Source organism: Balaenoptera physalus (genome assembly GCF_965194825.1).
Source record: "Balaenoptera physalus genome assembly, chromosome: 20".
Lineage (NCBI taxonomy): Eukaryota > Metazoa > Chordata > Mammalia > Artiodactyla > Balaenopteridae > Balaenoptera > Balaenoptera physalus.
Genome location: NC_138901.1, coordinates 1,338,892 through 1,366,530, shown reverse-complemented (window position 1 = coordinate 1,366,530; position 27,639 = coordinate 1,338,892). Strand labels below are relative to the sequence as shown.

The 27,639-nt window shown below is 46.0% G+C and overlaps 1 protein-coding gene across 20 annotated transcripts in view; it reads right to left on the bottom strand.

The window, feature by feature from the left end:
- Positions 1–877: 877 nt before the first annotated feature.
- CEP112 (centrosomal protein 112) overlaps positions 878–27,639 on the bottom strand; it is a 420,211-nt gene continuing 393,449 nt past the window's right edge. For 19 of the 20 annotated variants that reach the window (XM_082441876.1, XM_082441874.1, XM_082441881.1 and 16 more), the window contains 3 exons: positions 5,817–5,918; positions 2,352–2,416; positions 878–1,060 (listed from right to left, as the gene is read on the bottom strand). In XM_082441876.1, the coding sequence (XP_082298002.1) occupies positions 1,057–1,060; positions 2,352–2,416; positions 5,817–5,918 (171 nt within the window). In that variant the 3' untranslated portion in view covers positions 878–1,056. The remainder of the gene's footprint in view (positions 1,061–2,351; positions 2,417–5,816; positions 5,919–27,639) is intronic. The other variant, XM_082441871.1, reaches the window with a different exon arrangement.

The window sequence follows — 27,639 nt, the reverse complement described above, 5'->3', positions numbered from 1 at the left end:
GCCCGCGGCGGGCACCGCAGCACAGCCAAGAGAACACGACCATTCGCGGCGGTTCAAAGTGCCCTCGGCAAGTCAGCGTTGACCAATCAGCACAGAACTGCTTACTGGCATTCGGGCGGGGACTTAAACACCCAGCCTTGGGAGCCAACACCAAATTCTCTCCACAAGGAAAACGGGACGGAGCCGAGCTCGTTCCGTCACCACTGGCTGGTGTGCTGAGCGTCCTCCCAACACATCTTGACATTTTCAGGCTTCCTTACGGAGCGTCAATGGGTATTATAATTAAACCGCAACCATAAAATCAGAGATCAAGCAAGTAACAATAAAACCAGAGCTGCTACATAAAATTCATACCCTATCCTGCCTCTGGTCCCAGATGAGACTGACAACCAACATGACAAATGCTTGGACTGATGTCAGACGACTCAGTGACTTTTATTCTAAATAAATGCACTACTTATGGATTTGATTCCTGACACGACATAGCTATTTTTTCCCGTAGCACAATTTGAGATGGTCAGTATATTCTAGGGAAAAACATGCCATGTCATATTTATTTTAGCAAACGAGGTGCAATTAAAAAGTAGAAATAAAACTGATAAGTACAAAGTAATATTTTAATAATATATGAACATGAACATGAAAACAATGTAAACGTTAAAAATTTTGATATGATACTACAAACGTGATTTTGATCAGCCGCAACTGGTAAAATTCTACGTAAAGACATTAACAAGGCATCGCAAGAAATCATTTCTTTTCCCAATATAAGCAGTTCTCAGTACACACTCAGATGCACACAGATATGGAAATCAGAAAAAAAGGAATGCTAAAAAAAATAACGTAGGCAGACACAAATAAAACCACCCCGTTAGTGTATGAGTGATGCATGTTTTTATGATCTTAATTACATTTAAGTATTAAAAAATGCCACTGATCTCACAGTTTACTTTACAACATCCAAATCTTCAAACCTGTGGGAAGAAATCCAAAGCTCTGTCCAGACGGTTAGATCCATCCCACGCTCCTGGGTTACTCAGGTACGTCATCATGTGGTTACCTGAAGATCAAAAACCCCAAAGTTACAATTTTCTCTAGGTTTAACGGGCATGTCCATAATAAAATATGTTCTAACTCAGGAGGAGCTGGAGAGAGGCTGAAAAGGATATTTGATATCAAAATGTCATCATTTACACCCATAAGGGATCAAATCCTATCTATACCAAGAATCTCTTGCAAAGTGAATGAGTCACAAAGTTTTTACTTTTTTAAAACTGAAGTATAGTTGATTTACAATATTGTGTTAGTTTCAGGTGTACAGCAAAGTGATTCAAATATATCTACGTACATATTTTTTCGATTCTTTTCCATTGTAGATTATTACAAGATACTGAATATAGTCCCCTGTGGTCCTCGTTGTTTATTTTATACATGGTAGTGTGTATCCAAAGTTTTTACTTTTAATTCAGTGCCAACTAAATGGTTCAGCCTTTCACTGTACTAAGAGGAGGGTTGTCAGAGCAGGTAAATGTGATCTATGTCAGCGACGTCTCTGGGAACCTTTGGCTGGAAGGGTCTCCTGCGTCCCCGAGACGTGCACTCTGGGGGCACAGTGTTTGGACACCACGGAGCCGTTTATCTATTGATATTTGGGGCTGGTAAACATCTGCTACAGAGCCAGGCATCCGGGGATGTGGGGCTCTGGAGCTGCGGGTGGCCACACTGAGGACCACGCCATCTCACTCTTAAGAGGAAGACAGTGTCTCCTTAACCCTGCAACTGGGCTTCAAGACAACGTCCTGTCGTGACTCTGCAGGTGAGCCCGGCCTTGTCAGGCACTGGCTGACCCTCATCTCGTTTGGATTGTACTGTCGAAGCGCAGTGATGACAAGGAGGGGGACTTCTCCAGACAGGCTCTTTACGAAAAGTAAGTCTTTTTCTTCAAAACTGATATGTTTACGCATTTTTATTCATTTATTTATTTATATTTTTGGCTGTGTTGGGTCTTCGTTTCTGTGCGAGGGCTTTCTCTAGCTGCGGCAAGCGGGGGCCACTCTTCATCGCGGTGCGCGGGCCTCTCACCATCGCGGCCTCTCTTGTTGCGGAGCACAGGCTCCAGACGCGCAGGCTCAGTAGTTGTGGCTCACGGGCCTAGTCGCTCCGCGGCGTGTGGGATCTTCCCAGACCTGGGCTCGAACCCGTGTCCCCTGCATTGGCAGGCAGATTCTCAACCACTGCGCCACCAGGGAAGCCCTTTATGCATTTTTAATGAAGATTTTAACACCCAACCAGGAGACCCACAGGTGCAGACAGTACAAAGTACTCAGGAGACATTCTGGCCATGACTGTACCTTCTGCACTGGTAGGTCGTCAGCTCCTCTTGAAGGATGGATGCCCTCTTCTGCAGAAAGTTAACCTAGAAAAGAGACCTCGTGTGAGAAGAGGTGAAGGTGGCTTACAGGGCGACACCTTGCAGATACACAGTGTCTGGTCGGATTTTATTTAAATTCAGACAACTCTCTAGATAAAATGCAGACGATCTGTTGAATGCTAATGCTGTGGTTTTGTATTTGATCACATCCCATCCCCACTGGCACTCCACCAGAGGCTACAGAACCGAGTTCAAACCCTGCACTGCAGAGCTGTTTGGACCTGGCCCTGGCCCACCTGGGCGCTTCATCTCTTCTCTTCCACCATCACCACCTTCCACCTCGCATCCTTCCTACTCTGCGGCCCTCTGACACAGGCCACCTGCCATCGTCTGCTTTGGAATGCTTGGCTAACGATCTCCTATTCACCGTCCACTGTTGGGTTCAAGGTCACCTCTGCTCCTGAATTCTTCTGCCCGCCCCCACCCCCCGCCCTGCCCCTCATCACCTCCTGCCCCAGGCAGCCAGCGGCCCCCTCCTCTGTATTCTCCTGTTCTGTTATTAGCACTTTTCCAACTGCCTTCTGGTGATTTGTCTTCACGTCTCTCCCTCACACACGAGAGCTCTCCTGGGGCAGGGATAATGTTGGAGCATCTCTGTAACCCCAGTTTCTTTTTCAGGGCTGGACATGTAGCTGGCATTCCCTAGCTGTTTCAGGAATGAATGAGTGAGTGGAAACAAAATTACTGCCTACTAGAAACCTTAATCTATCCTGGGGATTCCCTGAGGTTGGAGAGGTGGTATTTTGTCATGGAAAGAGCCTGCGCTTTGTCTGGCGTTAGGCCAACTCGCGTTCAGCTCCTGACTTGGCCTCCATAGCTCTAGGAAAGTTCCTTTTTCTCTTGATGCCTCATCTGTGAAATGGGGTGAACGAGAGCCAGTTCCCAAGGTCATGAGGATGACAGGAAGTGACTAACAGGAACTGCCTAGTCCAGAGAGCCTGGCAGGTACCACCCTGTGGCCCCCGCCCCTGAGGGGCTAGGGATGGGGGAAACTGAGCTGTCAAGTGTAGTCTCTTCAGTCAGACCTTTACAGCATGGTTGGGTTATCCTGAAGCATAAATTTCTATGCTATTAAAGATACCTGTATCAGGCATAAATTCAAAAGCACTTTACACAACCTACTAGAAGAGGTTTCCGGATAACTTACACCATGGCTTAATGTGATCAGGAGTCAGTGGCATTTGATCACTTTGGAGCTTTACTCTTGTCTCTTTGGTCTGAACTGAAACCATGGCAACGGTCGATTCTGAAACGTGGTTATGCAAGACAGGACAGCTGGCAGGGTAGAAACTGCTTGGAGAGAGGGAGCACGGCTCTTCTTTTTTTTTTTTTTAACATCTTTATTGGAGTCTAATTGCTTTACAATGGTGTGTTAGTTTCTGCTGTATCACAAAGTGAATCAGCTATACGTATACATACATCCCCATATCCCCTCCCTCTTGTGTCTCCCTCCCTCCCACCCTCCCTATCCCACCCCTCTAGGTGGTCACAAAGCACCAAGCTGATCTCCCTGAGCATGGCTTTTCTGAATGGGTGCATATCAAAGTGGTCCCGCTGCTTTTCTGACTCGTCACATCACCCCGGTCTGAATTTTATCCAATTAACCCAGTGACCCACAGGACCACTGATAACTTTGACAGATGCAAGGACTACACTGATCCCACTTCCCTGCCTCCACCGTGCTTTGCCACTGGAATTCCAACAATTTTCAAAAAACACAGGCACCTGTGCTCTCAAACGAACTCTGCTCGCTCTGTGGTCTGCACCTCCTTCGCACAGCTGCCGATTCTGAGGCCCTCGCGCAGCTGGCAGCGCTCTCTTTCTGGGTCAACATCCAGTTTTAGGAGGCTGAGTGGCTTTTATTACAGTGAAATGATATGAATGATAACAGAAGCCCTTCAGGTGGTTATCAGATTTCTCTTTCTCTTCTTTCTTTTTTTCTTAAAAATACCTCCTCTGAAGGTGCTGGGTCCTACACAGCTGACCCTAAGGAAGCCCTCCTACAAAGTGAATGGGTAAGCCACACCTCGAGGAGAGCCTTCCACGTCAATGAAGACGACCTAACCCTTTGTAAGTTAACACTCTCCTGTCATACTTATTTTTACAGGTAGGAGTGAGTACAGCCAAACTTCTTAGCCTACAGAAGCGATAGCTAACAGTAGCATAAGGGTTGATGTAATGAGCTTTTCATTTTCAGATAAGAGATTTTTGCTGATGGGAACAGAAAAGGCACGGCTAACATCTGCTCCACATATCTGTCCTATACATTATAAATAGCTAACGTGAATTTCATCAAACTACAGCACTTGTTTCATTCGTAAATAAATTTATTGAGCACCTACTCTGTGACAGGCATTGTTCTTGGCACAGAGAGAAAAGAAATCTTTCCCTTGCAGAGCTTTTCCAGGAAAAAAAGTATGTTTTAAATTTCTAAGTGTATTAGAAATGGGAATATGTGAACTTCTTCTCATGTTGAGTTAAAACATTTGTTTTTTAAAAAACCAGGAATCTATAAAGCTAATGCTATGTAAAATATTTACAGTAATATATAAAACTTGTTTTAGAGAAAACTTATGTAGGAAGTTTTTAATTAATATCTAAATTGAGGTCAATTTTATCTCTTATAAACTACTGTACCAAGAACTACACATTTCAGCAGAAATATCAATATTTAACCGAATTGTTTGAATACCATGTCATTATCCTGCCTCGATCCTAAAATGCATCTTGTTATCTCTGACAATCATATAAAATACACCAGAATAAAAATGCTTCTAACTTAGCCATGTTTTTTATTTCTCTGCACTTTCACATGATAAGGAGTTAGCAATGTGCTAACTGATGGCATTTTGGGCCTGGAACCAAGAATAAAAGGGTGAGTCTGTGTTGGAATGCGGACTGTAAATAAAAGTAACCATAACTGAGCTTTTCAATTTCAAGGATGCTTTTAAGAAAATCTTATCGAGACAAAGAGTTCTTAAGCTAGTAAGAAAAAATTCTTAAAAGCCCCACAAAACAAAAAACAATTCATCCTGGGCACTCGGTTATTCTGTGACACCACATGGATTTCTGGCATCAGTTCAGAAACCAACATTAATTAAGATATGCACATCATCTAAACCAGGGGTCCCCAGCCCCCCGGGCCATGGACCGGTACTGGTGCACTGCCTGTTAGGACCTGGGCCGCACAGCAGGAGGTGAGCGGCGGGCAAGCGAGCAAAGCTTCACCTTCCCATCGTTCACATTATCACCTGAACCATCCCCACCCCACCCCCCGCCTCCTGTCCATGGAAAAACTGTCTTCCATGAAACCGGTCCCTGGTGCCAAAAAGGTTGGGGACCGCTGGTCTAAACCCTTGGAAAATTCCTTGATTCTAGAAATTACCTGTGACTTTAGGGAGGAGATAGTGTCTTCAAGTTCTTTTCTTAGAGATGCTGGCATCAACCCTTTAAATTTTGTTTCATATTCTTGTCGTATGTAAGTTATCTAAAGTGAAAAAAAAAAAAGCGTGTCTTTTTTACCACGGAAATGATTGTTTTGCGTTTAAGAAATCCCAGAATGATGTCCATTCATTACAAAGGTAAGTTTGTTACACGTGGTCAGAAACCAGACAACTGAGATGAAATACGGGGAAACACAAACTGAAAAAGGTACTCTGTCCTTGTCAATCTGGGAGAGAGAGTCCCTGTCACAGCACTTTATTTCTTTAAAATCCTCGTTGACACAATTTTTGGCATTGGATAAGGAAAATACCAGTCCTCTCTTCTCCACTCATGATGTACACGGGATGCTAATCCCGCATCCTCTTCTTGATCCGGGTGCGGATTCGGATCACACTACACTGTGTGTGAGGACAATTCATGGCATGTCATCTGTTTGGCGAAGACACTCCCCCTGACCGTCTAGGTACCTGGGTGCTTGATATCGTCATGTGATTATGAAGGTGCGAGTGCAGGAAAATCTGCACGGCTGTGTCTCCAGGCCTCCCCACACAGGTAACCAGAGGGCCCCTGTCATCGTGAGCACCTCTGATTGATGAGTCTCCCTCTGTCTCTGCAATACAGCCAGGCCTTGCTCAGCTAACTGATGGTCACTGGGCTGGTCACAGAGAAGCTGGTGGCTCATCAAACCACAAACAGGTAAGGAAGGTGGAAGAAAAGTCTTTGGAAGAATATGCTTCAGCAGGATGAAGAGGTGTGTTTGAGGGTGAGCATGAATGTCAGTGTGTCTATCTTGGTGCCTTTCTCCAGCTCTGTTTCTTTATTTCTCTTTCTCCTAATCTGAGCTGCTATGGAATTCAAAACTGTGTTGCATGTGCTGTGTGGGACTTAACTAAATATTCAAGCTGAATTGCAGTGTGTCCCACGAATGATTCATTGGACACACCTGGAAATAAGGTAATAGGCTATGAAAATATGTGCAACTGAGTTCACTTAGACAAGTCTATGGATTTACTGAGGATAATTTAAAATTACTAGCCTTTAATTCCCAAATTTTCTTACACTAAACTAAATTAAGGGATAAACGTGCTCTAATAGTTTATTTTATTACCTACTAAAATCCCACGGCAAATGTTCTAGAACATAATTTTTAAATTTTTGGCAAAGTATTTTTTTGAGGTATGTTACAATCTTGTGATTTATACCTAAAGGGTAAACAAAAATGATGAAAAATGATCTCTCCCACTGATGAAATATTTGATTTTTCCCATTTTATCTTCTTGGACGTAAGTCCAATAGTAACATCTGTCAGTTGACTCAAATGAAAGGCAAACACAAAGTAAAACACATGATTTATAAATCAGACTTTAGGGGCAACCTTTATCAAGGGCTTACAGGCTACTATATATTGACTATTTTTTTTCTATCACTCAACACTGGCTCTGAAATTTTGAGCTACTACTCTTAAAAAGGACTCATGTTTGCTCTATTTTTTGTATCCCTGTTTGTTTAGAATGTCTGCCCTCTGCCTGTCCACTTGAAATATAACTTGTCTGGGTATAAAAATGCTTCTGTCCCATGTTCTTTCTCTCAGAACTTTGGAGGTGTTTCCTCAATGTCTTCTGGCATTGCTATGGTGAAGTCTGAAGTTAGGCTAATTTTTTTTCCATGTTGAATGTGACTTTCTTTCTCTGCTTGGTTGTCCATATGATTTTATTTTTCCCTGGATTAGGTAACTTCACTGGGATATGTTTTGGTATTAATGATTCTATATCAATTTTCCTGAGACAATGTGCATGCTCTTTCTTTTTAAAAAAATATTTATTTATTTGGTTGCACTGGGTCTTAGTTGCGGCAAGGAGGGCTCCTTAGTTGTGGCAGGTGGGCTCCTTAGTTGCAGCATGCATGTGGGATCTAGTTCCCTGACCAGGGATCAAACCCAGGCCCCCTGCATTGGGAGCATGGAGTCTTAACCACTGTGCCACCAGGGAAGTCCCTCTTTCTATCTTTATATTCAATTCTTTGAAGAAAAGCTTCTTCTGTTAGAATTGTTTTCTATTATATCAATAGTTACATATATTCATGTTATATATGATTTTTTTTCTATTTGTTCTCTTCTTCAGGAACAGAGATTTTGCATGTGTTGGCTCTTCTTTGACAATCTTCCATATTTACAATTTTCTCTATTATTTTACTTTCTTATCAATTTATATCTGTTTTATATTTTCATTTTATTTTGTGTGATCACCATATTTCCTTAGATGTTTTCAGTTATGATTTTCCCATTTTTGTTTCTTCTAATATGGTTTCAATCTCTGTAATCTCTTGATTTTGACTACCTTTTTTCCTAAACTCTGAGAAATCACTTCTCATCTTTGTTGAATTATATCATCTTTAAACACGTCTCTTTTCTTCTTCTTCTCTCTCTCCCCACCTTTTTCCTTGACAGAGAGATATGTCAATGTGTTTTGTAAATGCTTTGACATTATGAAGAACTGTTTTGGTTTCAAAGAACTGTAATTTGTCTGAACCTTCTCCTTACTTCTTGGGTAATTTCCCATTTGATCTATGTTCTAATTTGCTTGTTGCTTCCACTCCTTCTTTCTCTCTCTCTTAATCTAGCAAGGCTCTTAACCTAGTTCCTTTTTCTTAAAAAAAATTAAAATTTCATTTTTGAGTGGAACCAGCAATTTTCTGAATGCTGAGGTGGGGAGTAAGCTGGGGCAGGCCACAGCTATGGTTCCGTTTTGTTGTCATCAACACCCTTTGACCAAACCTATTATTTCGTTTGTTCTTGGGGCCCACCTGCTCTTAGTTTTCAGCTACTTTGGAGGTCAGGGCCAAGTGCTGAAGCCCTTTAGTTAATGTTCATAGCTTCTCTGGACTCTCTTTTTTTCCCACTTCACTTTTCACACCTGATGGTCTCCCTCTACTGGAGGCGAGTCGTAGACAGCAGAACATTGTGCGTGAGCAAGGTCACTCATTGATCACCACTACCCCTTCCACCACTTTTAAAATTCAGTACGCTATATTCCCCAACTTTTATTGAGGATCTTGCCATTTCTACTTTCTGTCTATCCCTTTCTTCTTTGTTTTTATGATTTTGGTGAATCTGAGTGAACTTAAAATGAGCCCTTGGAAAATCCGACATTACCTCTCCTGTGGGTGAGACTATCACTCAGGAAAATATTACTACCCTGAATCCTTAAACCCAAATCCTGAATTTAATCGTCATTATACCAAGCAGACGCCTATGACTTTAATAAAGTCATGGAAAACTTTAACCAGTCCGTTTTACTCTACTTATGAGGTTAATGACGTTACTACCAGCAAACGTTTATTGAGTACTTTCTATGTGCTGGTTACAATTCTGAGTATTTTAAGAAGTGTTTAATCCCTCTGACAACCCAATGAGGTAAGCACAAATTTGAACTCAAGCAGTCTGACCCTCCTGCACATATGCTTAGCCACTGTGCTCTGCAGTTTCTCACACAATCTCCCCACATGCTGACGGGTTTCCTTCACAGACACCACCAGCTAGAGCAGTTTCATCCACTGCACAGTTGTGTTCTCCCTAGCGCAACAGGGGCCAGGGGACATCCTTCCAGACATCCAGCTGGTCTCTGCTCTATTTTTTTTTTTTTTAATGACAACAATGCCAACAACAATTGGTTCCAATACAGTATGGTTTCCCTACACTTTCCCATTGGTTTAAAATTTTAATTTACCAAGCATTTATGATAAGACTAATTTTTAAACATCCGTACAAATGCAGTACACATATTGACCTAAAACAAAAGTTCCACAAATTCCCCACATAAGCACACATTTTAAAGTCCGGCCAGTGAAGGATATATCTAAGTTTGTTCCACAGCAAAAGGAGAAAGAGGAAGGAAAGAATTAGCTTAGAGTCCTGTACATCACTTTTGACTCCTGCTACTATTTTTCGGTCCCCACCTCTGTCCCAGGATGCGTTTGAGGGGAAATAATGAGGGAATGATGACATTTGTCTACAGACTAAGTGCAGACTATTAACTGCTAACCGTGCCCCTCCCCCTCCTCCCTGCCTTCCCCCTTCGTGCTGTTAACCTGGCAAGAAACAAGGGGAAGTTGAATTGATCTAATCAAAGGGTTTGATGGGCATACAAACTAAGGGAGGTCAAAATTGTTTACATGTAAATCTATTTTATTATTAGATTTGAACATTAAATCTTATTCACGTACAGTGTCCAATTGTATTAGTGAATGATGTTTATGAAATGCGAAAGAATTCAAAGATCATTCTCGCTTGAGTCCTTCTGGGAAGGAATTTCCATCCCACCTCACCCTTCCCACTGCCCTCGAGAAGCACCGTGTAGAACTATCTGCTCTTCCTCATCCCTCCAGCATCCCACCCAATAGACACAGCTTCCCTCTCTCCACAGTGGTTACTTCTCTCTCCATTTCCATCTTCTTTCCTTTAGGAAAGGAAGATTAGGAAACTCAGGACATCATGACAAACAGTGACGCCCCTGTAACGTAAGCCGAGTGGAAACAGTGTATGTATAACCTGGTACCCACGTTAACAGGGAGGGCTGTGCTTGGCTCCTTGGCCACAGACGGCCCACCTTTCCCTCGAAGGCACAGCACTGACAGTATTTCCTTTGATTTTAAAAATGGACTATGGAGACCAAGAACCTCAGACCTGGAGTTCAGCATCACAGTGGAGTAAAGCTCACATCCTGTATAATCAGACAAATACTCATGTGCATAAATAAGAGCGTATGAAGTGGACTTGAGCCAAGAGGGTGTCTGCAGAGAAAAATTCAGAGTGATGTTGAAAAAAAGATTGAACCTTGGAACTCTATAATTTCATTAAAAATATGGAAGGGAGAAGTAACACATGTCTGGTGGCACTCTATCAATTAGTCATGTCAGACGTCCAAACTACAGCAAATACGTCAACCTCCTATCGTAAAAACAACGAGACGGAAGTGAGTAGCTTTGTACAAACAACGTAGGGACGGGGTCTCACACACACGATATTTTATCACAGGTGCCAACGCAGCCGATACCAGACTCACTTTCCAAGAGCTGAGCCGCGGGGAGGCCAGTTGCTGAGTCGCCACTGGGAAATCCTGCGGGTTTTCACACGTCTCGGCACAGTCAGCCGAGACCCTGCTAATTATTTGCATGTATTCGTGATTAGCCTGAGGATTCCATTTAAACCTCTTTTTATATTTTTTAGTATCTACTGACTGAGAAAGGACATCATGACAAAAAGCTTCTATAGATTCAGAATCGATTGCAAATGAATCTTCATTGTATAATCGAAATAATCTACACACATTTGGAAACACTACTTATCTGCTTTTGAGCCGTATTATTTAGCCAAGCGACCAACAGTGACTGGTGTGTCCACGGGTTTTCTCAGACCCTTGCTGCAGGTGGGGAGCAGTGCTCCCTGATCAGTGACTTCAGGGCGGGATCCCAGCTCAAGACCACCCACCCAGCCTGGATCTCTCCCAAGCAGAAATCTGTGGGAGGGCTAAGGGACACCACCAGGTGCTCCTATTCACGGTGGGTTAGTTTATTCAGAACCCCCGCCTTCTATGCCTGCGTTGAAGGCCAGAAAGAAAGCTGAGTTTGACTGCTGGGGAGGTTGGAGGGGGTGAGGTGGGGGAAATAACGAGAGAGAACCTTGGAGCCCCGTCCACACTCTGAGGGAGGGTGAGCGGGGGCTGGGCACTGCAGCCTGGGGTCAGTAGAGAGCGTCACAAAGACACTGGGCTTCTGAAGGGTCGGAAGGGGTCGGAAAGCCTGGGAGGAGGCGGGCGGCGGCGGGGTCTGGGGAGGTGGCGCTGGGGGTCCAGAACGCAGTGCCAACAGTGCATTGCATTCCCCGCTGGACTTCACCAGGGGGTGTCACTCGGGTGTGACAAGCCATCTTGCTGCCCAGGAGCTACAGGTGACAGCGTGGAGCCAGCCCAGAGGGGGAAGAGCTGAGACCTGGAGAGACTGAAACCGGCCCTTGTTCAGGAGTCAGCCTATCCTTGGTCTCTTCTGCCTGGGCTGCCTTTTCTGTCACCTGCAACCAAAACATTCCTATTGAAACAAGGCAGAACATGCAAAATATTAACCTGCATTTATGTGTTGCATCTGCTCAACCAGAGGTCAGCAAATTTTAGACTGCAGACCAAATCCGGCCCACCACCTATTTTTGGTGAATGAAGTTTTATTGGAACACAGCCATGCACATTTGTTTACGTATTATCGATGGCTACTTTGCCATGACCTCGCTGAGGGCTCTTCACAGAGACCCTATGGCCCACAAAGCCTGAAACCTTTTCTGTCTAGCTTTTTGCAGAAAGCAGGCCGACCCCTGCCCTAGACTGCGACACTGCAGGTCGGGGGTGGTGTCCGTCTGGCTGACTGCTTCAGCTCGGGCGTTCAGCTCACTGCCTGGCCTATGGCAGCACCTCCTTAAATATTTGCTGAGTGAATGAATGAATCAAAACCTCAGCGCACACAACTGTGGGTGTTAAGTCAGTCTTTGTCTTAAGACAACAGGACCTTCAGAAGGTCCAGAGTAAACCCTTTCCCGAAATACGAAGAGCAGGTTCTGTCATCACGATGCTGCAGTTCTCCATCAGCACAGCGGCTGTTAACAAGGAGACCAGCTCCAAAGCTGGGAAAATCTGAGGCAAACACCAGGGCCTACAGGGCTGCCCAGATCCAAAGTGATCTCAGAGATTCACCCGAAGGAGGGGAGCCCGTTTCACCCGTGCCCCGTCTCTCCCCTCTGTTTCTTCCCCTTACTCACTATCAGGTTTTTTTTTTTTTTAATAAATTTATATATTTTATTTATTTATTTTTGGCTGTGCTGGGTCTTTGTAGCTGCGCGGTCTTTCTTTAGTTGAGGCATGCGGGGGCTACTCTTTGTTGTGGTGCACGGGCTTCTCACTGCGGTGGCTTCTTTTGTTGCAGAGCACAGGCTCTAGTCACACGAGCTTCAGTAGTTGTGGCTCGTGGGCTCAGTAGTTGTGGCACATGGGCTTAGTTGCTCCGCGACATGTGGGATCTCCCCGGACCAGGGCTCGAACCCGTGTCCCCCACATTGGCAAATGGATTCTTAACCACTGCGCCACCAGGGAAGCCCCACTATCAGGTTTTTTACAGGGTTGGGATGTGAAATGACTCATGCTTCTCTCCTTTTTTTTTTCTCCTGAAATTAAATGGCAGCTCTTCTCTCACTAGAATGTATCTTTTGGTTTCTACGTCTAATGTTTTCCTTCCTAATATTTTTCTTTACTTCACTTGGGTTGATATAGACCATGAACACTCCCTGACTTCCAAGAAAGGCGAATGAATAGAGGACTTAAAGGGTTATGATCTGAGCAGACGTCCTCAAGGCAGGGGAGGCGCAGGGCTGACCGGGCAGCCCATGCGGTGAGGCGCGTGGGCACGTGGAGGGTAAGTTCACACGCGTCAGAGGACGGCAAACTGTCCACTTTACGTCAAAAGGTACGTCCCTGAAAGGGTCTGGAGAAAATGCCCGCGGGAAGACACGCGGTTTTCCCTTTTGTTTACAGTCTGGATTTCCTCCCAGAGGGAGAGTCGATCAGCCCTTCCTGGAAAGGGGGTGTCCATCGACGGAGGAGCAAAACCCCAGCCAAGGGCTGGGGGAAGACACCCGAGATGTGTAACCGACTTTGTGAATACAAGGCCAGGAAGGCCTACGGAGTGAGACTGGTATACAGTAAGGCAGACGTGGGGTCTGGGGTCTGTTGGATGTTTCCTCTTTGTACCTTGAAGTGAGGCTGGGACATTTGGTACATGGTAGGTGCTCAGTAATACTGTCTGAACAAAGATGCGTTTGAATAGGGAGGTGGGACCCTGAAATCACGGCGGGCAGTAAAAGTCATGCTGTCAAGTATAGATTCAATGGCGTAGAAAATAGAAAAAGTATAAGAGAAACCACCACTTATGAACATCTGACAGACACCAGGCACTGTACTAAGGAGCTGATAGATAACCTTCCACACATCGTGAAGGTTGTATTTAATCCTTACACGAACTTTGGGAGAGAGATATTATCCTACCCACTTCACAGATGCGGACGCAGGCTCACAGCGAGAACCAGGATGGAAACTGCCCTGTCCTCATTCCTGGGAGGAGGTTAGGGAGGAGGAATTATCTGGAAATATTGTAAAGAAACTCAGGAGGGGAGGTGGCCTGGGACTCAGGGGACAGCAGTGGTGGAGAGATCAGGAGAAGTTCTTGTTCTAGGGCGACGGCTATGGGGACCTCATATCACAGAAGCTGACAACCGGGTGCTTGTGAAAACTAAAAGCAAGAGGTGAGTCAAATGAGAATTTACATCTCAGTCACGCGCCAAGAAGAGTGAGGTTACTGTAGAGACAGAATGGGGAGAAGAGAAGGCCTGGTTTGGGTTTGCATTTACTGGGTTTGAGGCGCCCGGGAGACGGGCACGAGCACAGCTGATGAGGAGGCCGGGCCTGGACACCTGAGGACCACGAGCCAGAGGAGGACGCAGAGGTCGGGGAATGGGGGCTCCTTGCAGGGGGAGAGAGAGACCAGGAATCTCCCAGGAGCCAAGACTGATGCACGGGAGGCAGCAACATTTAGGATGAGGGTGGCCAGACAGGTGGATGCAGGTGCGGAGCGGGAGCAGTCAGGTGCCACATGCTGCCGGGAGGCCAAGGCCAGCTGTCATCTGCCTGGCACGCCGTCACCGCGCACGAAGCGGGGCCGTCCAGCTAGCCTGTCAGTCATCAGAGACGTTGGTGAGCAGCAATGCTACACGCAGAGTTCAAGAGGCAATTAGCGCTAAATACGTTGTTTCCTGTTTTTACAGCAAAAATTACACCAGAAGTGCCCAGATCTAACCTTCAGTTAGATAGCGTGCAAAATATCCGATTTAGTCAGAGCTTTTTGAACTGGTTTGAGGGCATCTTTCAAAATCGGCAAGCCATGACTGCTCTTTCTTTTCTGCATTTTTAAACTCTTGACGATTATAAATAAGTTAAATCTCTCCCTCAAAGCACCAATTACCTCCTATGTTTAAGGAGGCCTGTCCTGCCAGATACGGCATTCTACACAAAACACAAAGTAGGAGCACAAAGGCTGTCAGTGTCCCACGTGCGCCCGGGACACACGCAGGCGGTTCCGGTGAGCAGAACGGGATCTTGTGCACGCGTCCCCTCACCTCCCAGCTGATGGGAACCGAGACCTCGCAGCCTCAGAGCAGAAAACTTCACAACACCACGTAAACGGTCACCGACTAAACTCCCGAGTGTTCGCCTTTACACGGCAGACGTACGAGGAATTTCCGTTCAATCAAAAGTCCGGGAATGTGGAGTCATGAGGACGTCGCACAGGCTTTCTGAGCGATGACGGTCAGGGTCTGTGTCCGGCCTGCGTGACGCCCGGCGACCCAGCACAGCTCTGCGTGGGGGGCAGAGGGAGCGTGAGGCGGATTGTGTCCTCTGGAAGCTTACACTGTCCCCACGAGACGTGTAAAAAGGACACGATTGGAGTGGAACAGGCCCCGGACAGGAGCGGGGGAGACTGATCGCCTCTAAGCGGGGAACGGAAGTCTCTACAGAGGTGACAGTATCTGACCCGGATGCTTCCCAGGTGGACGAAAGGGAAAGGAGTTGCTGGCGGAGGGGAGATTGGGAAGCACAGAGGTGACGTGTGCGGCATTTAGGGACCACCGGCGGGGGCGGGTGTCTGCTGTGGATGGAGGTCAGGCAGGGGCAGGGGCTGAGGGAGCCACGTGGGGGCTGTACGGTCAGGATTCATTCAGTAGACGATGGGAAAGCTCAAGGTTTCTGATTGGAGACTAATGTGTCCTGACTTCTACTACAGGACAGGGAGCTTACTCCAGCTGCCCTGCTGCTGGATTTCCCTTCAGCTGACTCTCTACACTGTCGGCCCGTTTCCCTGAAAGGTGGACCTGACCGCCTAGCCCGCTCTCCCCCATCATGAAAATACTTCCATGATTTTTTTAGCTGTAGGTGAAGGACAACATCCCCAGCACGGGTCATCCAAGGACCTTTGCAAGCTGACCTGAGCCTAACTTCCCAGGACACCTGTGCTCCAGTAACGACCTGCGTTTCTCCCCAGAATCCCACCCATTTTGCGCCTCGTGCCTTTCTGTGCGCACGTTGTTCTGTGCCCCTTCTGTTCCTCGATGTTCTCACACAGAACCTGCTCCAGGACACCTGTCCTCAGCCTTGCAGTCAAGGTAACCATTCCCTCCTCTAAGATGCCTCAGAACCTTGTGCATCTAACAGCTGTGACTGTCACCATCACCATCACCGTCAACGACTGACCTTTACCAAGTGTGTTCTATGTATCAGGTGCCATCTTGTGCTCTGCCGCATAGTGTATCATATTTTATTTAATCTCCCTATCAATCAACTCCATGTGGTCCATTTATGGCTTTTGATGCATGGAGAACTAGGCCCAGAGAGGTTCCTATTCTACCCACAGTCACACAGCTAATTAATTAGTAGCTGAGCTGACACCCATAGCGAGGTCTTCCTTACCCCAGCGCCTCTGCTTTTACTTCATTATCACATAAATTGTAATTATTGATTACATACTGCTTTTTCCCATAGGCTGTGGGTTCCCTGAGGGTAGGTGCTATGTTTTACTGGAGATTATAAAAATAAGATTACATTATTTACCTGAAGTTTGAAAATATTATATGGATTTTTTTTGCCAACATAAAGGCATCTTTGCCAGCCTCTTATGCAGGCTGGAGTTCACAGGAAGCAGAACATACCCGAAGACATACGTCTGGGCTCACATGACCAGCACCACACCTGTGCTAGGTGAGATGGGGAAATGGCGGGCCGGAGAGCGGTCCACTTTCAGGCTTTCAAGAGAGGCTGGCGTTTCAGGGACTTCCCTGGAGGTCCAGTGGTTAGGACTCAGCTCTTTCACTGCCGAGGGCACAGGTTCAATCCCTGCTTGGGGAACTAAGATCCCGCATGCCATGCCGTGTGGCCAAAAAAAGAAAAAGGGGCTGGGGTTTCTATTCTTACAAATCAGATAAATCAGTAATGAATATTAACTTGGCTTGGTTCACTTGGACAGATGTGAAAGTAAAATTTCTGTTAGAAACAGTCCCATTAAAGTATCTTTAAAAAACTTCAGTGCGTTGCTCCTGACTCAGACAAAACCACCACGGCCTTAAGAGACTGTGTGGGGAGAGCAGCAGTGTGTCAGGCTGAGCAAGAGGCTTCCTCGCCCAGTCTCTTCTCATCATGATTTTCAGTGTGCTTTTCCAGGAGTGTCTCTGTGCGTTCTTTGTAAAACTGTTGCCCAGATCTTTTTTAAAACACATCAAACCAACAAAGGTCAAATCAAGAGCAGGAAGGTTTTGTTCTTTCATATATTTTTGCTTTCATATTAAAAATGTACTGAAATCTAGAAACATACTCTGATGATGTCTGAGAAGAATTCATGGCAGAGAGTAAAAAAGACAAAGAAGAAAGCTCTCCACCGTCACGGGTGGCAGAGGGCTGTGCGATCCTCCGTGGGACAGCTTTTTTCTTGACTTCAATGACAGAAAAAAATCACTCTCTAAAATTAGAAAGACCCTGAACATTGTGTTCTGATATTACGACTAATGATGACTAACACTGTCATTCTTTGTGTTTATTGGCCCTCAAGGTAAAACACATTATGGTGAAAATTTTAACTACCTTATTTATACGTGAAAACAAACAGAAAGGGTCTTTTCTTACTCAGATAGAATTCTCGAAGGTTCCTGTTTGCTTTATTTCCAACCATTGGAGGCTGCCATCAGAAGGATCTGTCTGTGCAGCTTGAGTGCCAAGTGGTAACTGAGGGCTCCGTAGCAATTCCATCCCCTCTCTTTATCTCCCACGTGGATTTAAAACCGACCTTGGCAGCTGCAAGTCTAAGATTTGGGGTAAGGATACTATTTTATCTTGCATTATGTGAACGATTTTTTTGCAACTTTGAGAAAATCTTTTCCTCAAAGATTTTCTTTGAGAAAATTAATCTTGCTTCCTCTGGCCTGACGAAGATTTTAAATACTCAGACAGATGAGCCCAAGTCCCTGTCCTAACAGTGGCCTTGTGAGACCTTGGTCCAGTGATCTTGGAAATAGAAGGGTTGTTGTGAATTTAGGCTAATATATGCTTTAAACGTCCCTTAAGGCAAGTAAATGTTTGATGGAATGGGAACTTTTGGAAGATTCGTCTGGAATTTTAAATTTAATCTATTCATGGTGTAGCTCGACTGTGTTTCTGGATCGCAGGCGGTGACTGTCCCTAGTAAGCTGGGAGAGGCGGAGGCCAGCACGCTGTCTAGGGACCGGGAACAGGATATCAAAGGGTGGCTGGTGGTAGGCGTGGAGGCCATGGACCCGCCATCTCAGGGTCCCTGGAGCAATCTGCTCTTAATGTAAAGGGTTCCAGGCCAGTGGGATGGTAGAGCCTGGTGGGCGGTTAGGTGGGAGCTTCCTAGGACGGGTGGGGCTGCTTCAAGGAAGACCAGCCTATGGTGTGCCCAGGACCGGACACACACCTTGCGCCAGTGGGTCCCTCTTTACCTGTCCTGTCCTGTCTAGTGTCGAGCGCCTAGCAGGTCACCAGCGCTAGTCTGTGCTCTGTGTATGTGGCGGGGGGACAAGGAAGAATTAAACGCTGTCTTCAGAGAGCTTATCATTTCCTTGAAAACAAAATTAGCCCACAGACAGCTATGGGGAAACTGAGTATAACAGAAACTGGGGTCAAGAAGAGGCTCTCTGTGGCGTGGCACTGTTTGGGAAGGACTGAGGGAGAAGGTGAGCGCCCGAAGGTGAACTGCAGTTGGACGCCCAAAGGTTCGGTGAAAGGAAATTCCAGGCGAAAGGGAAGGAAAGCACGAGCCAAGGGAAAAATGAGTGTGGCAGGTGTGGACGCCCAGAGCCCCCAGCCGAGGGCCCGACTGGAGATGCCAAGGGATGCTTAGAAGAAACATTAGACAGTCAACTAACCCAGGCTACAGAGACCTTCAGACGTCTGGCAGAGAAGTCCGCTCAGCGAGTGGGAGCCAGGCATATATTTTCAAGCAGGGAAGGCACGGTGACAGCAGCATTTAAGGAAATTACTCAGAGGGGAGAGGCAGGGAGGCCAAGGAGGGAGAGGCCGTTTCACCTGAACACAAGGTGATCAGGGTTCCAACAAAGGTGACAGTGCGGAGGACAGAGACGTGAGGCGGATGGAAAAGATGCACAGAACCGAGGCGACTTTTGGGAGGTGAAGTAACACGACTTGTGATGAAATGGTTATAAAGTGTGACTGATGGAGAGTTCCAGCAGAGCCTTCCTCTCAGCCCCGCTGACGCTGTCAGGGCTCAGCGTCCACACAGACGAGCTGTCCTGATACCTTTGGCTTCTTGGTTCCCACCTGTCTTAGCTCAGGCTGTTGCAACAAAATCCTCGAGACGGGGCGGCTTAAACAACGGGCCTTCCTCTCTCACAGCTCTGAGGCTGGAAAGTCCAAGATCAGGGTGCCAGCAGGGTCGGGTTCCGCGAGGGCTGTCCTCATGACCCACAGACGGCCACCTACTTGCCGGTCCTCACAAGGTGGAGAGAGAACGCCATTTCTCACCTCTCTTCTTCCAAGGGCACTAATCCCATCCAGAGGGCTCCACCCATGACCTAATCACCTCCCAAAGTCTCCATCTCCAGGTCCTATCACACTGGGGCTTAGGGCTTCAACATATGAATTCTGGGTGGATACGACAACCAGTCCATGATACCACCTCGATTTTAATGGCTTCTGTTTCCACACTATAGGCGCTTCCACCCCCACCTGCTGTGTCACTTGGCCTTTTATTCACTGGCAAGCCCAGACCTCGCAAGCTGCTCAGACAACGCAGGTAAGGACAGCAGGCTCCTTAGTGGCCAAGGCCCAGCGCCTGGAAACGGCTGGATTTCTCTTACTTGTGCAGCCCCAGGACTAGGGCCCTCGGGCCCCAGGCGATGCTTGGCTTCGCTAACCCAGTTCCCAGGCATGAGCTGCCTTTCCCTTGCCAACTGCGCCAGGTCCCTACTAGGACTGGAGTTCAGGCCAGTGACAAAGGAGCTGCTATGAAAGGAACTTTCTCTTCTGCGATTTGAGCCTGGACCAGGAACTAGCTGTCCTCTCGCAACCACGAGGAAGAAAACTTGCCGAGGCTGAAGCCGACGATACGGAAACGCAGCTTAAAAACGGAGCGAGGGCAGCCGGCTTCTGGTCACAGAACTTGAGTAACTGGGTTAAGCCTCCACTGCTTCTCAGTTACATGAAGCAAAACGTTCTTGTTGTTTAAACCAGTGTGAGTTCCCACCAGCTATTTCTAACGGAGTTCTTGGCCGGAGCCGAGATTCTCTGCCAGGGGCCTTGACTCTGCACCTGACAACCCGCTGGCCTGACCAGTCAGCCCGTGAGGTAACGACGCCAGGGGGAAACTGCCACGCCTGCCGCGAGCTGGACGGCTCAGCGCTGACCGCCCAAAGCTCCCTCCGCAGCTCCAGACACCCCACATCCTCCTCACCCTATCACGATTCTGCCACCCGCAGTCTGCCCACTCCCCAGTTAACCGGTCAGCTCTCTCCTGAGCTCTCCTGCTGACCTAACCAAGACCTGATACGCTGACGTCTGGTACCGCCGGGTCCTCTGGGCCAGATCCCAGCTCTGGGGGCCCCCTGACACCTGCTTTCTTCATCCTGGGGCCACAGAGAGTAAACAACAACAGTAACACACACACACTGTCTTGACAGGGTCAACTATCAATTCACGCTATTTAACCTCGGTGGCCCTTCTCCGCTGCCGGCCTCTGTGTTACGTTGTACGGGCCTTTCCCACACAACTGCTATCTGACAAGAGACCTACGTACCTCGCAGCCGACGTGGCCAATGATCTGCCAGCGACTGGCCCTGGAATTCAGGGCCCAGTGGCACCTGTGCCTGGTGAAGCTTTTGGCAATATGTCGGGAGTGCCACAGAAAATAACTTTATTCAAAGTCAAGAGTTTAGTTCTCTGCTGTGTCTTAATTGATGCAGCCCATCAAAGCAGGCACTGCGGCGACCAAGGTATAAATCAATAACGCAAGTAAACGGAAGTGATTAAAGGACAGAGCCACTTGAAAGCAAGTGTTGCCCCATCTCCCCCAAAACATAACCAAACGGCTTTGCGAGGGAAGTTACAATGGTCTGCCTTTGTTTTTACTAAAAAGCACTAATAACAAATACTGGGAAATTCAACTGATAATTAAAGAAAAAGAACACTTCACTTCTGAGCTTTCATAAGTGAGGCAATGCTCTTTTCAAATGATTATAGTCTGGCAAGGCAGAGTCAAGGTACTTTGGTTTCTTTGTACTTTTCTCCCCTTTATTTCAGATTTTACACGAATGAAACACGATGAGTAATTCCTTCTCTTTGGATCCTTCAGGATATTATTTAAACACTGGCATCTGGTCTAAGGGAAATTTAATGCTAAGTCAGAGGAGTATTTGAAAAATAGTTTACATGTGCTTTTGTACCACCCACCCCTGAAGTACACAGAGCTAGTGGACAAAATGAGCCCACGGCTGGTCCTCGGGGTCCTGGTGCTGGCGGGGCTGGTGCCTTTGGTGTAACGCACACCCTAGCATTCCCTTTCATAAAGTGAGGGATTGGAGCCACCTTCTTTGTAGCAAAGTCGTGACCTCTATAATACTTCTTAAACTGAGGACAATGGTGGTCTCACTGAGCCTTAACACATGATTTCAATCTGATCCGACAGTACTTAAACCCAGAAGTCCAGGAGGCGAACGGTTGAGCAAGCTTGGGAAAACGTCCAGGGAACCAAGTGGAGAAGCCCAGTGAATTACGGAGAGTAATCACAACTTCAGGGCAATGGGGTGGGGGAATAAAACAATATTTTCTGAGTTGGTATCTGTGATCGGATTGACTAAAACTGTGGGCCCACTCGGATGTACTAGAAAGCGAAAACCAGACCCAAACCAAACCAAACCAACCCCCCCAAAACAGAAAACCCCAACCAAACAACTAGAACAACAAAATACCCCCCAATAAACCCCTTAAACTCCCAAATCCTATATTCTTTTCTTTTATCCCTCTATAATTTATTATATTAAGCACATGCATTTTAAAAACATTCCTACACACACACACACACACACACACACACACACACACAAAGAGCCTTTTGAAAAGGATCCAAGAGCGGCAAAAAATTAGCAGTGGGAATTAGGGTGGTAATTAATTTTAGGAACAAGTATATTTTAAATTTCATACATTTAGACAAAATGGAAAAAGGATTAAGATCAGTTTGTAATATTTGTATACTGAGGATAAACTTGCAGAACCTCGAAGAACGAAATGCACAAGAATGCAGCTGTCACAGAAGCCATGACAGGTGAGCAGTCACTTTTTTCCAGGGTCTCCCGTTGCCTGGGAAGGTTTGTCCCAGCCTCTACCCCTGCCCTTCAGACTGGGGCCCGACGCCTGGGACACTTCTGAGGGAGGTCACTGCATTTTGATAAACTAAAATTTGGTGACGAGGCCATTTAAAAAAAATTTTATTTTTGGTTTGTAAACAATTCACACATCAAAACCATGTAGGCTTTGTTCTCTGACGCATCCCCGGGGCCCTGCAGGTATTCTGAGCTGCCCAGTATACACAGTAAGCCTTCGGCTCTAAGTCAAGAACTTTCTACCCACATCCAAGAGACCTTCTTACCCCAGTGACTTGTATTTCAGCATTTTTCTTTCCATAACTCCAATCCCCCACCTGGAAAATCCTCTGTAGTTAAGCACTAAAAGTCTATATAATTCATAACCACAAGGGCAGAGAAAACCCTAAAACCACCTGACTGCACGCAGCTTTTGGGGAGCAGCGTTCCTGGGATTACAGGCTGAAAAGGAATCAAAGCGCCTTCTGACAACAACACAAAGTCAGACCTACGTCGCCTCCTTTCCTGGGATGGAACAGAAGGGTTTCCTTTCCACTCTAGTTTTGCTAAAATTTCAGTGGTTTCTCTTCTCCCAGTTCAGCACTACCGATTCACAGTAAGAGCTGGTGCCACCATCTCAGCCGAGGACAGGCTTGCGCCACGCAGAACCCTCGAGGGACACTTCCCCCTGGCCTCTCCTTTCTCCATCCTCCCCACCACGCGGAATCCCGCCTCCCCCTCCCTTCCCCCCTCCCCCCGCCCCGTTCCGGTGCCCAGTACTGTCACTTGTTCTCACTACTCTCCCAGCACAACTGTCCTTAGGTAAAGATGCTCTGACGGGTGACCACTTTGAGTCTCTAATGGAAAAATATAGTTCTGGTCCCTGATACCAGCAATCCTGCCCCGGTGATTTCAGGGAGACATTTTGGGAGAGAGGGAACTGACCCTTCTCTCTTCACTGAAATCACACCACCGGTTTGACTTGGCCTGGTACTAAGACCAACTGTATTATCATTGCCTATTATGATTGACTCATGTCTCTTTCCTTTCCAAGATGTTATGACATTGAGCCCCAGCTGTTAGATCAACTGTAAAACCTAGATTTAGCATCAGGGAGTGTTTTTTCTCAAGACTTTGTTTTTAGATTCGAGAGGCTATCGTGCCACATTGAGGTGCATGTGTCACCACACAGATATAAAGGCAGGACCTGAGTTTGAGAAAGAGATGTGCCCTCGGGATAGAAATTTGGAAATCACCGCAGAAATGACTGTGGAGGCCCGTGGGGATAGATGGTATCACTGAAGAAAAGAGAAAGTATAGCTGGAAGAAGTAAGAAATAGAGACCAGAAGACAGCTTATCTGTAATAAGGGGAAGTGCCAAAGCCTGGGAGTCAACAGAAGAGATTGTAAAAGGGGGTCTAAAACAGAGCAGAAACATAGGATAATGCAGATCAACAAGCCAATGAAAGTTAACTTTAAGAATATCTGCTACTTGGATCTGAGCTCCTCCAGGGAAAGATTCTCTCACTCATGCTACGCTCCAGGGCTAATGGTGCCTGGCACATAGTAGGTGCTCTATACATGTTGGCTGAATGAATAAGAGCCTTCTCATATTAAAAAATAACTTGTTTCTGAGGAATTATTTACAATTGCCAAGATATGGAAGCAACCTAAGTGTCTGTCAAGAGATGAATGGATGAAGAAGATGTGGTTCATATACACAACGGAATATTACTCAGCCATAGAAAAGAAGGAAACTTTGCCATTTGCAGCAACATGAATGGACTGGGGACTTGGAGGGCATTATGCGAAGTGAAATAAATCAGAGAAAGACTAATACTGTATGATCTCACTTATATGTGGAATATAAGAAATACAACAAACTAGTGAATATAACAAAAAAGAAGCAGACTCACAGATGCAGAGAACCAGCTAGGGGGAACCAGTGGGGAGAGGGAAGGGGGAGGGCCAAGGTAGGGGGAGGGGATTAATAGAGCCGAGATTTTATAATAACTATAAATGGGCTATAACCTTTAGAAATTGTATAAAATTTTTTTAAAATTAAGAAAAATAACTTGTTTCTCTCTTTAGTGAGGCATGCCTTCTTTGAGGTTTATTGATTTTTGAAATATACTCCAATCACACTCTAATATGGTTGTGTACGTATCTGAGCTAGACTTTCCTCCCGGGCGGGTCAACTCACTGTTCGGGTCCCTTCGCTTTCTGTATGTTGCTATAACTCAGTTGGAATTAAAACAACCTCATAATTTAAAATCTCAGGACGTTTTCTGTTTGCTGGCAACACTTTGTACCCACAAATGCAAACACTTTTATCATTCTTTGTCACCTGTACCAAAAACCAAATACCAACAAGTTCCACCTTTAAAACACATCATGCATTCTTCAGGCTTCCACCCGACCTCGCCTCCCCCCAGACTTAGATGCTCCTAAATGCCACAGATCACAAAGAAGTGGAACCGGCAGCGATTCAGTAACATGATTTCTGCGTGCGCTACAATCAATTTTTGGCAAGATTCACTGAAAAGGTCAGTGTATGCATAAACAAAAATCTAGCAGTTTTAAAGATTAATGAAAACGAAGTAGATATCAGTTCAGAATAATAAATCTGATTGTTAACCAACTTAATCCAAAAACGAATGGACTGGGCTTCCCTGGTGGCGCAGTGGTTGAGAGTCTGCCTGCCAATGCAGGGGACACGGGTTCGAGCCCTGGTCTGGGAAGATCCCACATGCCGCGGAGCAACTAGGCCCGTGAGCCACAATTACTGAGCCTGCGCGTCTGGAGCCTGTGCTCCGCAACGAGAGAGGCCATGATGATGAGAGGCCCCGCGCACCGCGATGAAGGGTGGCCCCCGCTTGCCACAACTAGAGAAAGCCCTCGCACAGAAACGAAGACCCAACACAGCCATAAATAAATAAAATAGTGTTTAAAAAAAAAAAAAAAAAAAAAAAAAAAAAAAAAAAAAAACGAATGGACTGTACAACTCACGTATTCACTGATGAAGCAGCAAGTGCCCACCCTGTGCAAAGCACCATGTGGAGGCTCGGGCTGGGGGCATGGGGCTGGAGGTACCAAGATTCAGCTTCATGGAAATGACTGAGGAACTAACTCACGTTACTGTCCTCAAAGGAAGGACAGTAACTCACTCTTGTACAGAAACAAAGCAGTGACTTCCCTGGAGGTCCAGTGGGTGAGACTCCGCAATCCCACGGCAGGGGGCCTGGGTTCGATCCCTCGCTGGGGAACCAGATCCCGCACGCGCGCCGTGACTAAGAAGTCCGCGTGCCGCAGCTAAAGATCCCGTGTGCCTCGACTAAGATCCAGCACAGCCAAGATAAATAGATAAATATTTAAATAAATAAGTAAATGATTTTAGAAAAGAAATAAAGAATACACACATAATAGATACAATAGATTAACATGTAAGTATATAAAGCATTGTTTACTACTGTTTCCAAAGGAAAATGCATTTCTCAGATGTCTTTTGAGGTCACTTGGCTGTGCAGAGCGCGGGTAAAACAAACAGCATGCAGCTGGGCGAAAAGGGACATTCTCTAAGCAGGTTGCCAAAGGGAAAGCGGTGGTCAGTGAGCCAGGAATCTGAAGGTCAGACCACAGGGTGACATCGTAGAAAAGAGCCAAGAAGTCACTCCGTGATGGGTGGAGGGACATGTGGGAAGGGAGTGATGCTTCCATTTCACACATGTGAGAGGCTCTCCGGGTGTCACATACACACAACATACGTGCGTGTGTGTATACACATCTATAGGTCATGTACACGTGTGTGCATACACATCTACAGGCACACGTACACATGTGTGCATACACATCTACAGGTACACGTACATGTGTGTGTATACACATCTACAGGTACACATACACGTGTGTGTATACACATCTACAGGTACACGTACACGTGTATGCATACACATCTACAGGTACACATACACGTGGGTGCATACACATCTACAGGTACACGTACATGTGTGTGTATACACATCTACAGGTACACGTACACGTGTGTGTATACACATACAGGTTCATGTACACGTGTATATACACATCTACAGGTACACGTACATGTGTGTGCATACACATCTAGAGGCACACGTACACGTGTGTATACACATCTACATGTACACGTACATGTGCGTGCGTGTGTGTATTCCTACTACAATATACCCTCTGCCCTCAAAGGTGTCTTAGTCTAGTAGGAATGACAAAATGTATACACAAGTAATTATAATGAAGGTGTGTGTCTAAATCCAACAAAGAGGAGCTAGCAGAAACCCTCAGAAACCGGAAAGGGAAACTCCTACACTTGTTGGTGGGGATGGAAATTGGTGCAGCCACTATGGAGATCAGTGTGGAGGTTCCTCAAAAAACTAAAAGCAGAGCTACCATATGACCCAGCAATCCCACTCCTAGGCATATACCCAGACAAAACCATAATTCAAAAAGACACATGCACCCCAGTGTTTACTGCAGCACTGTTTATAATAGCCAGGACATGGAAGCAACCTGAATGTCCATCAATAGATGAATGGATAAAGAAGATGTGGTACATGTATACAATGGATTACTACTCAGCCATTAAAAAGAACAAAATAATGCCATTTGCAGCAACATGGATGGACCTAGAGATTATCATACTAAGCGAAGTAAGTCAGAAAGAGAAAGACAAATGTCATATAATATCTCTTATATGTGGAATCTAAAATATGACACAAATGAATGTATCTACAAAACAGAAACAGACTCCCAGGCATAGAGAACAGAGCTGTAGCTGCCAAGGGAGGAAGAAGGGTGGGGAAGGGACGGATTAGGAGTTTGGGATTAGAAGATGCAAACTATTATATATAGGATGGGTAAACAACAAGGTCCTACTGTAGAGCACAGGGAACTATATTCAATATCCTGTGATAAACCATAATGGAAAAGAATATGAAAAAGAATATATACATGTGTACCCGAATCACTCTGCTGTACAGCAGAAATTAACACAACGTTGTAAAATCAACTATACTTCAATAAAATTTAAAGAAACCAAACGTCTGAGCAGAACCTGGGAAGCGTTCCCACTGGAAATGAGTAAGAGGCGGGGACGTGTTCTGTCATGACTCCTCAGCGCTGAGTAGAGACCCAGTCTGTGCACCAACCAAAACATAGGGGGATGAAAGCTGACACAGAAGTTGTCTCTGTTAAGGAATTATGTAATTACCTATGTAGATAAATTTAAGAAATCAACAGAAAATTTACTTAGAAAACTTAAGAATTA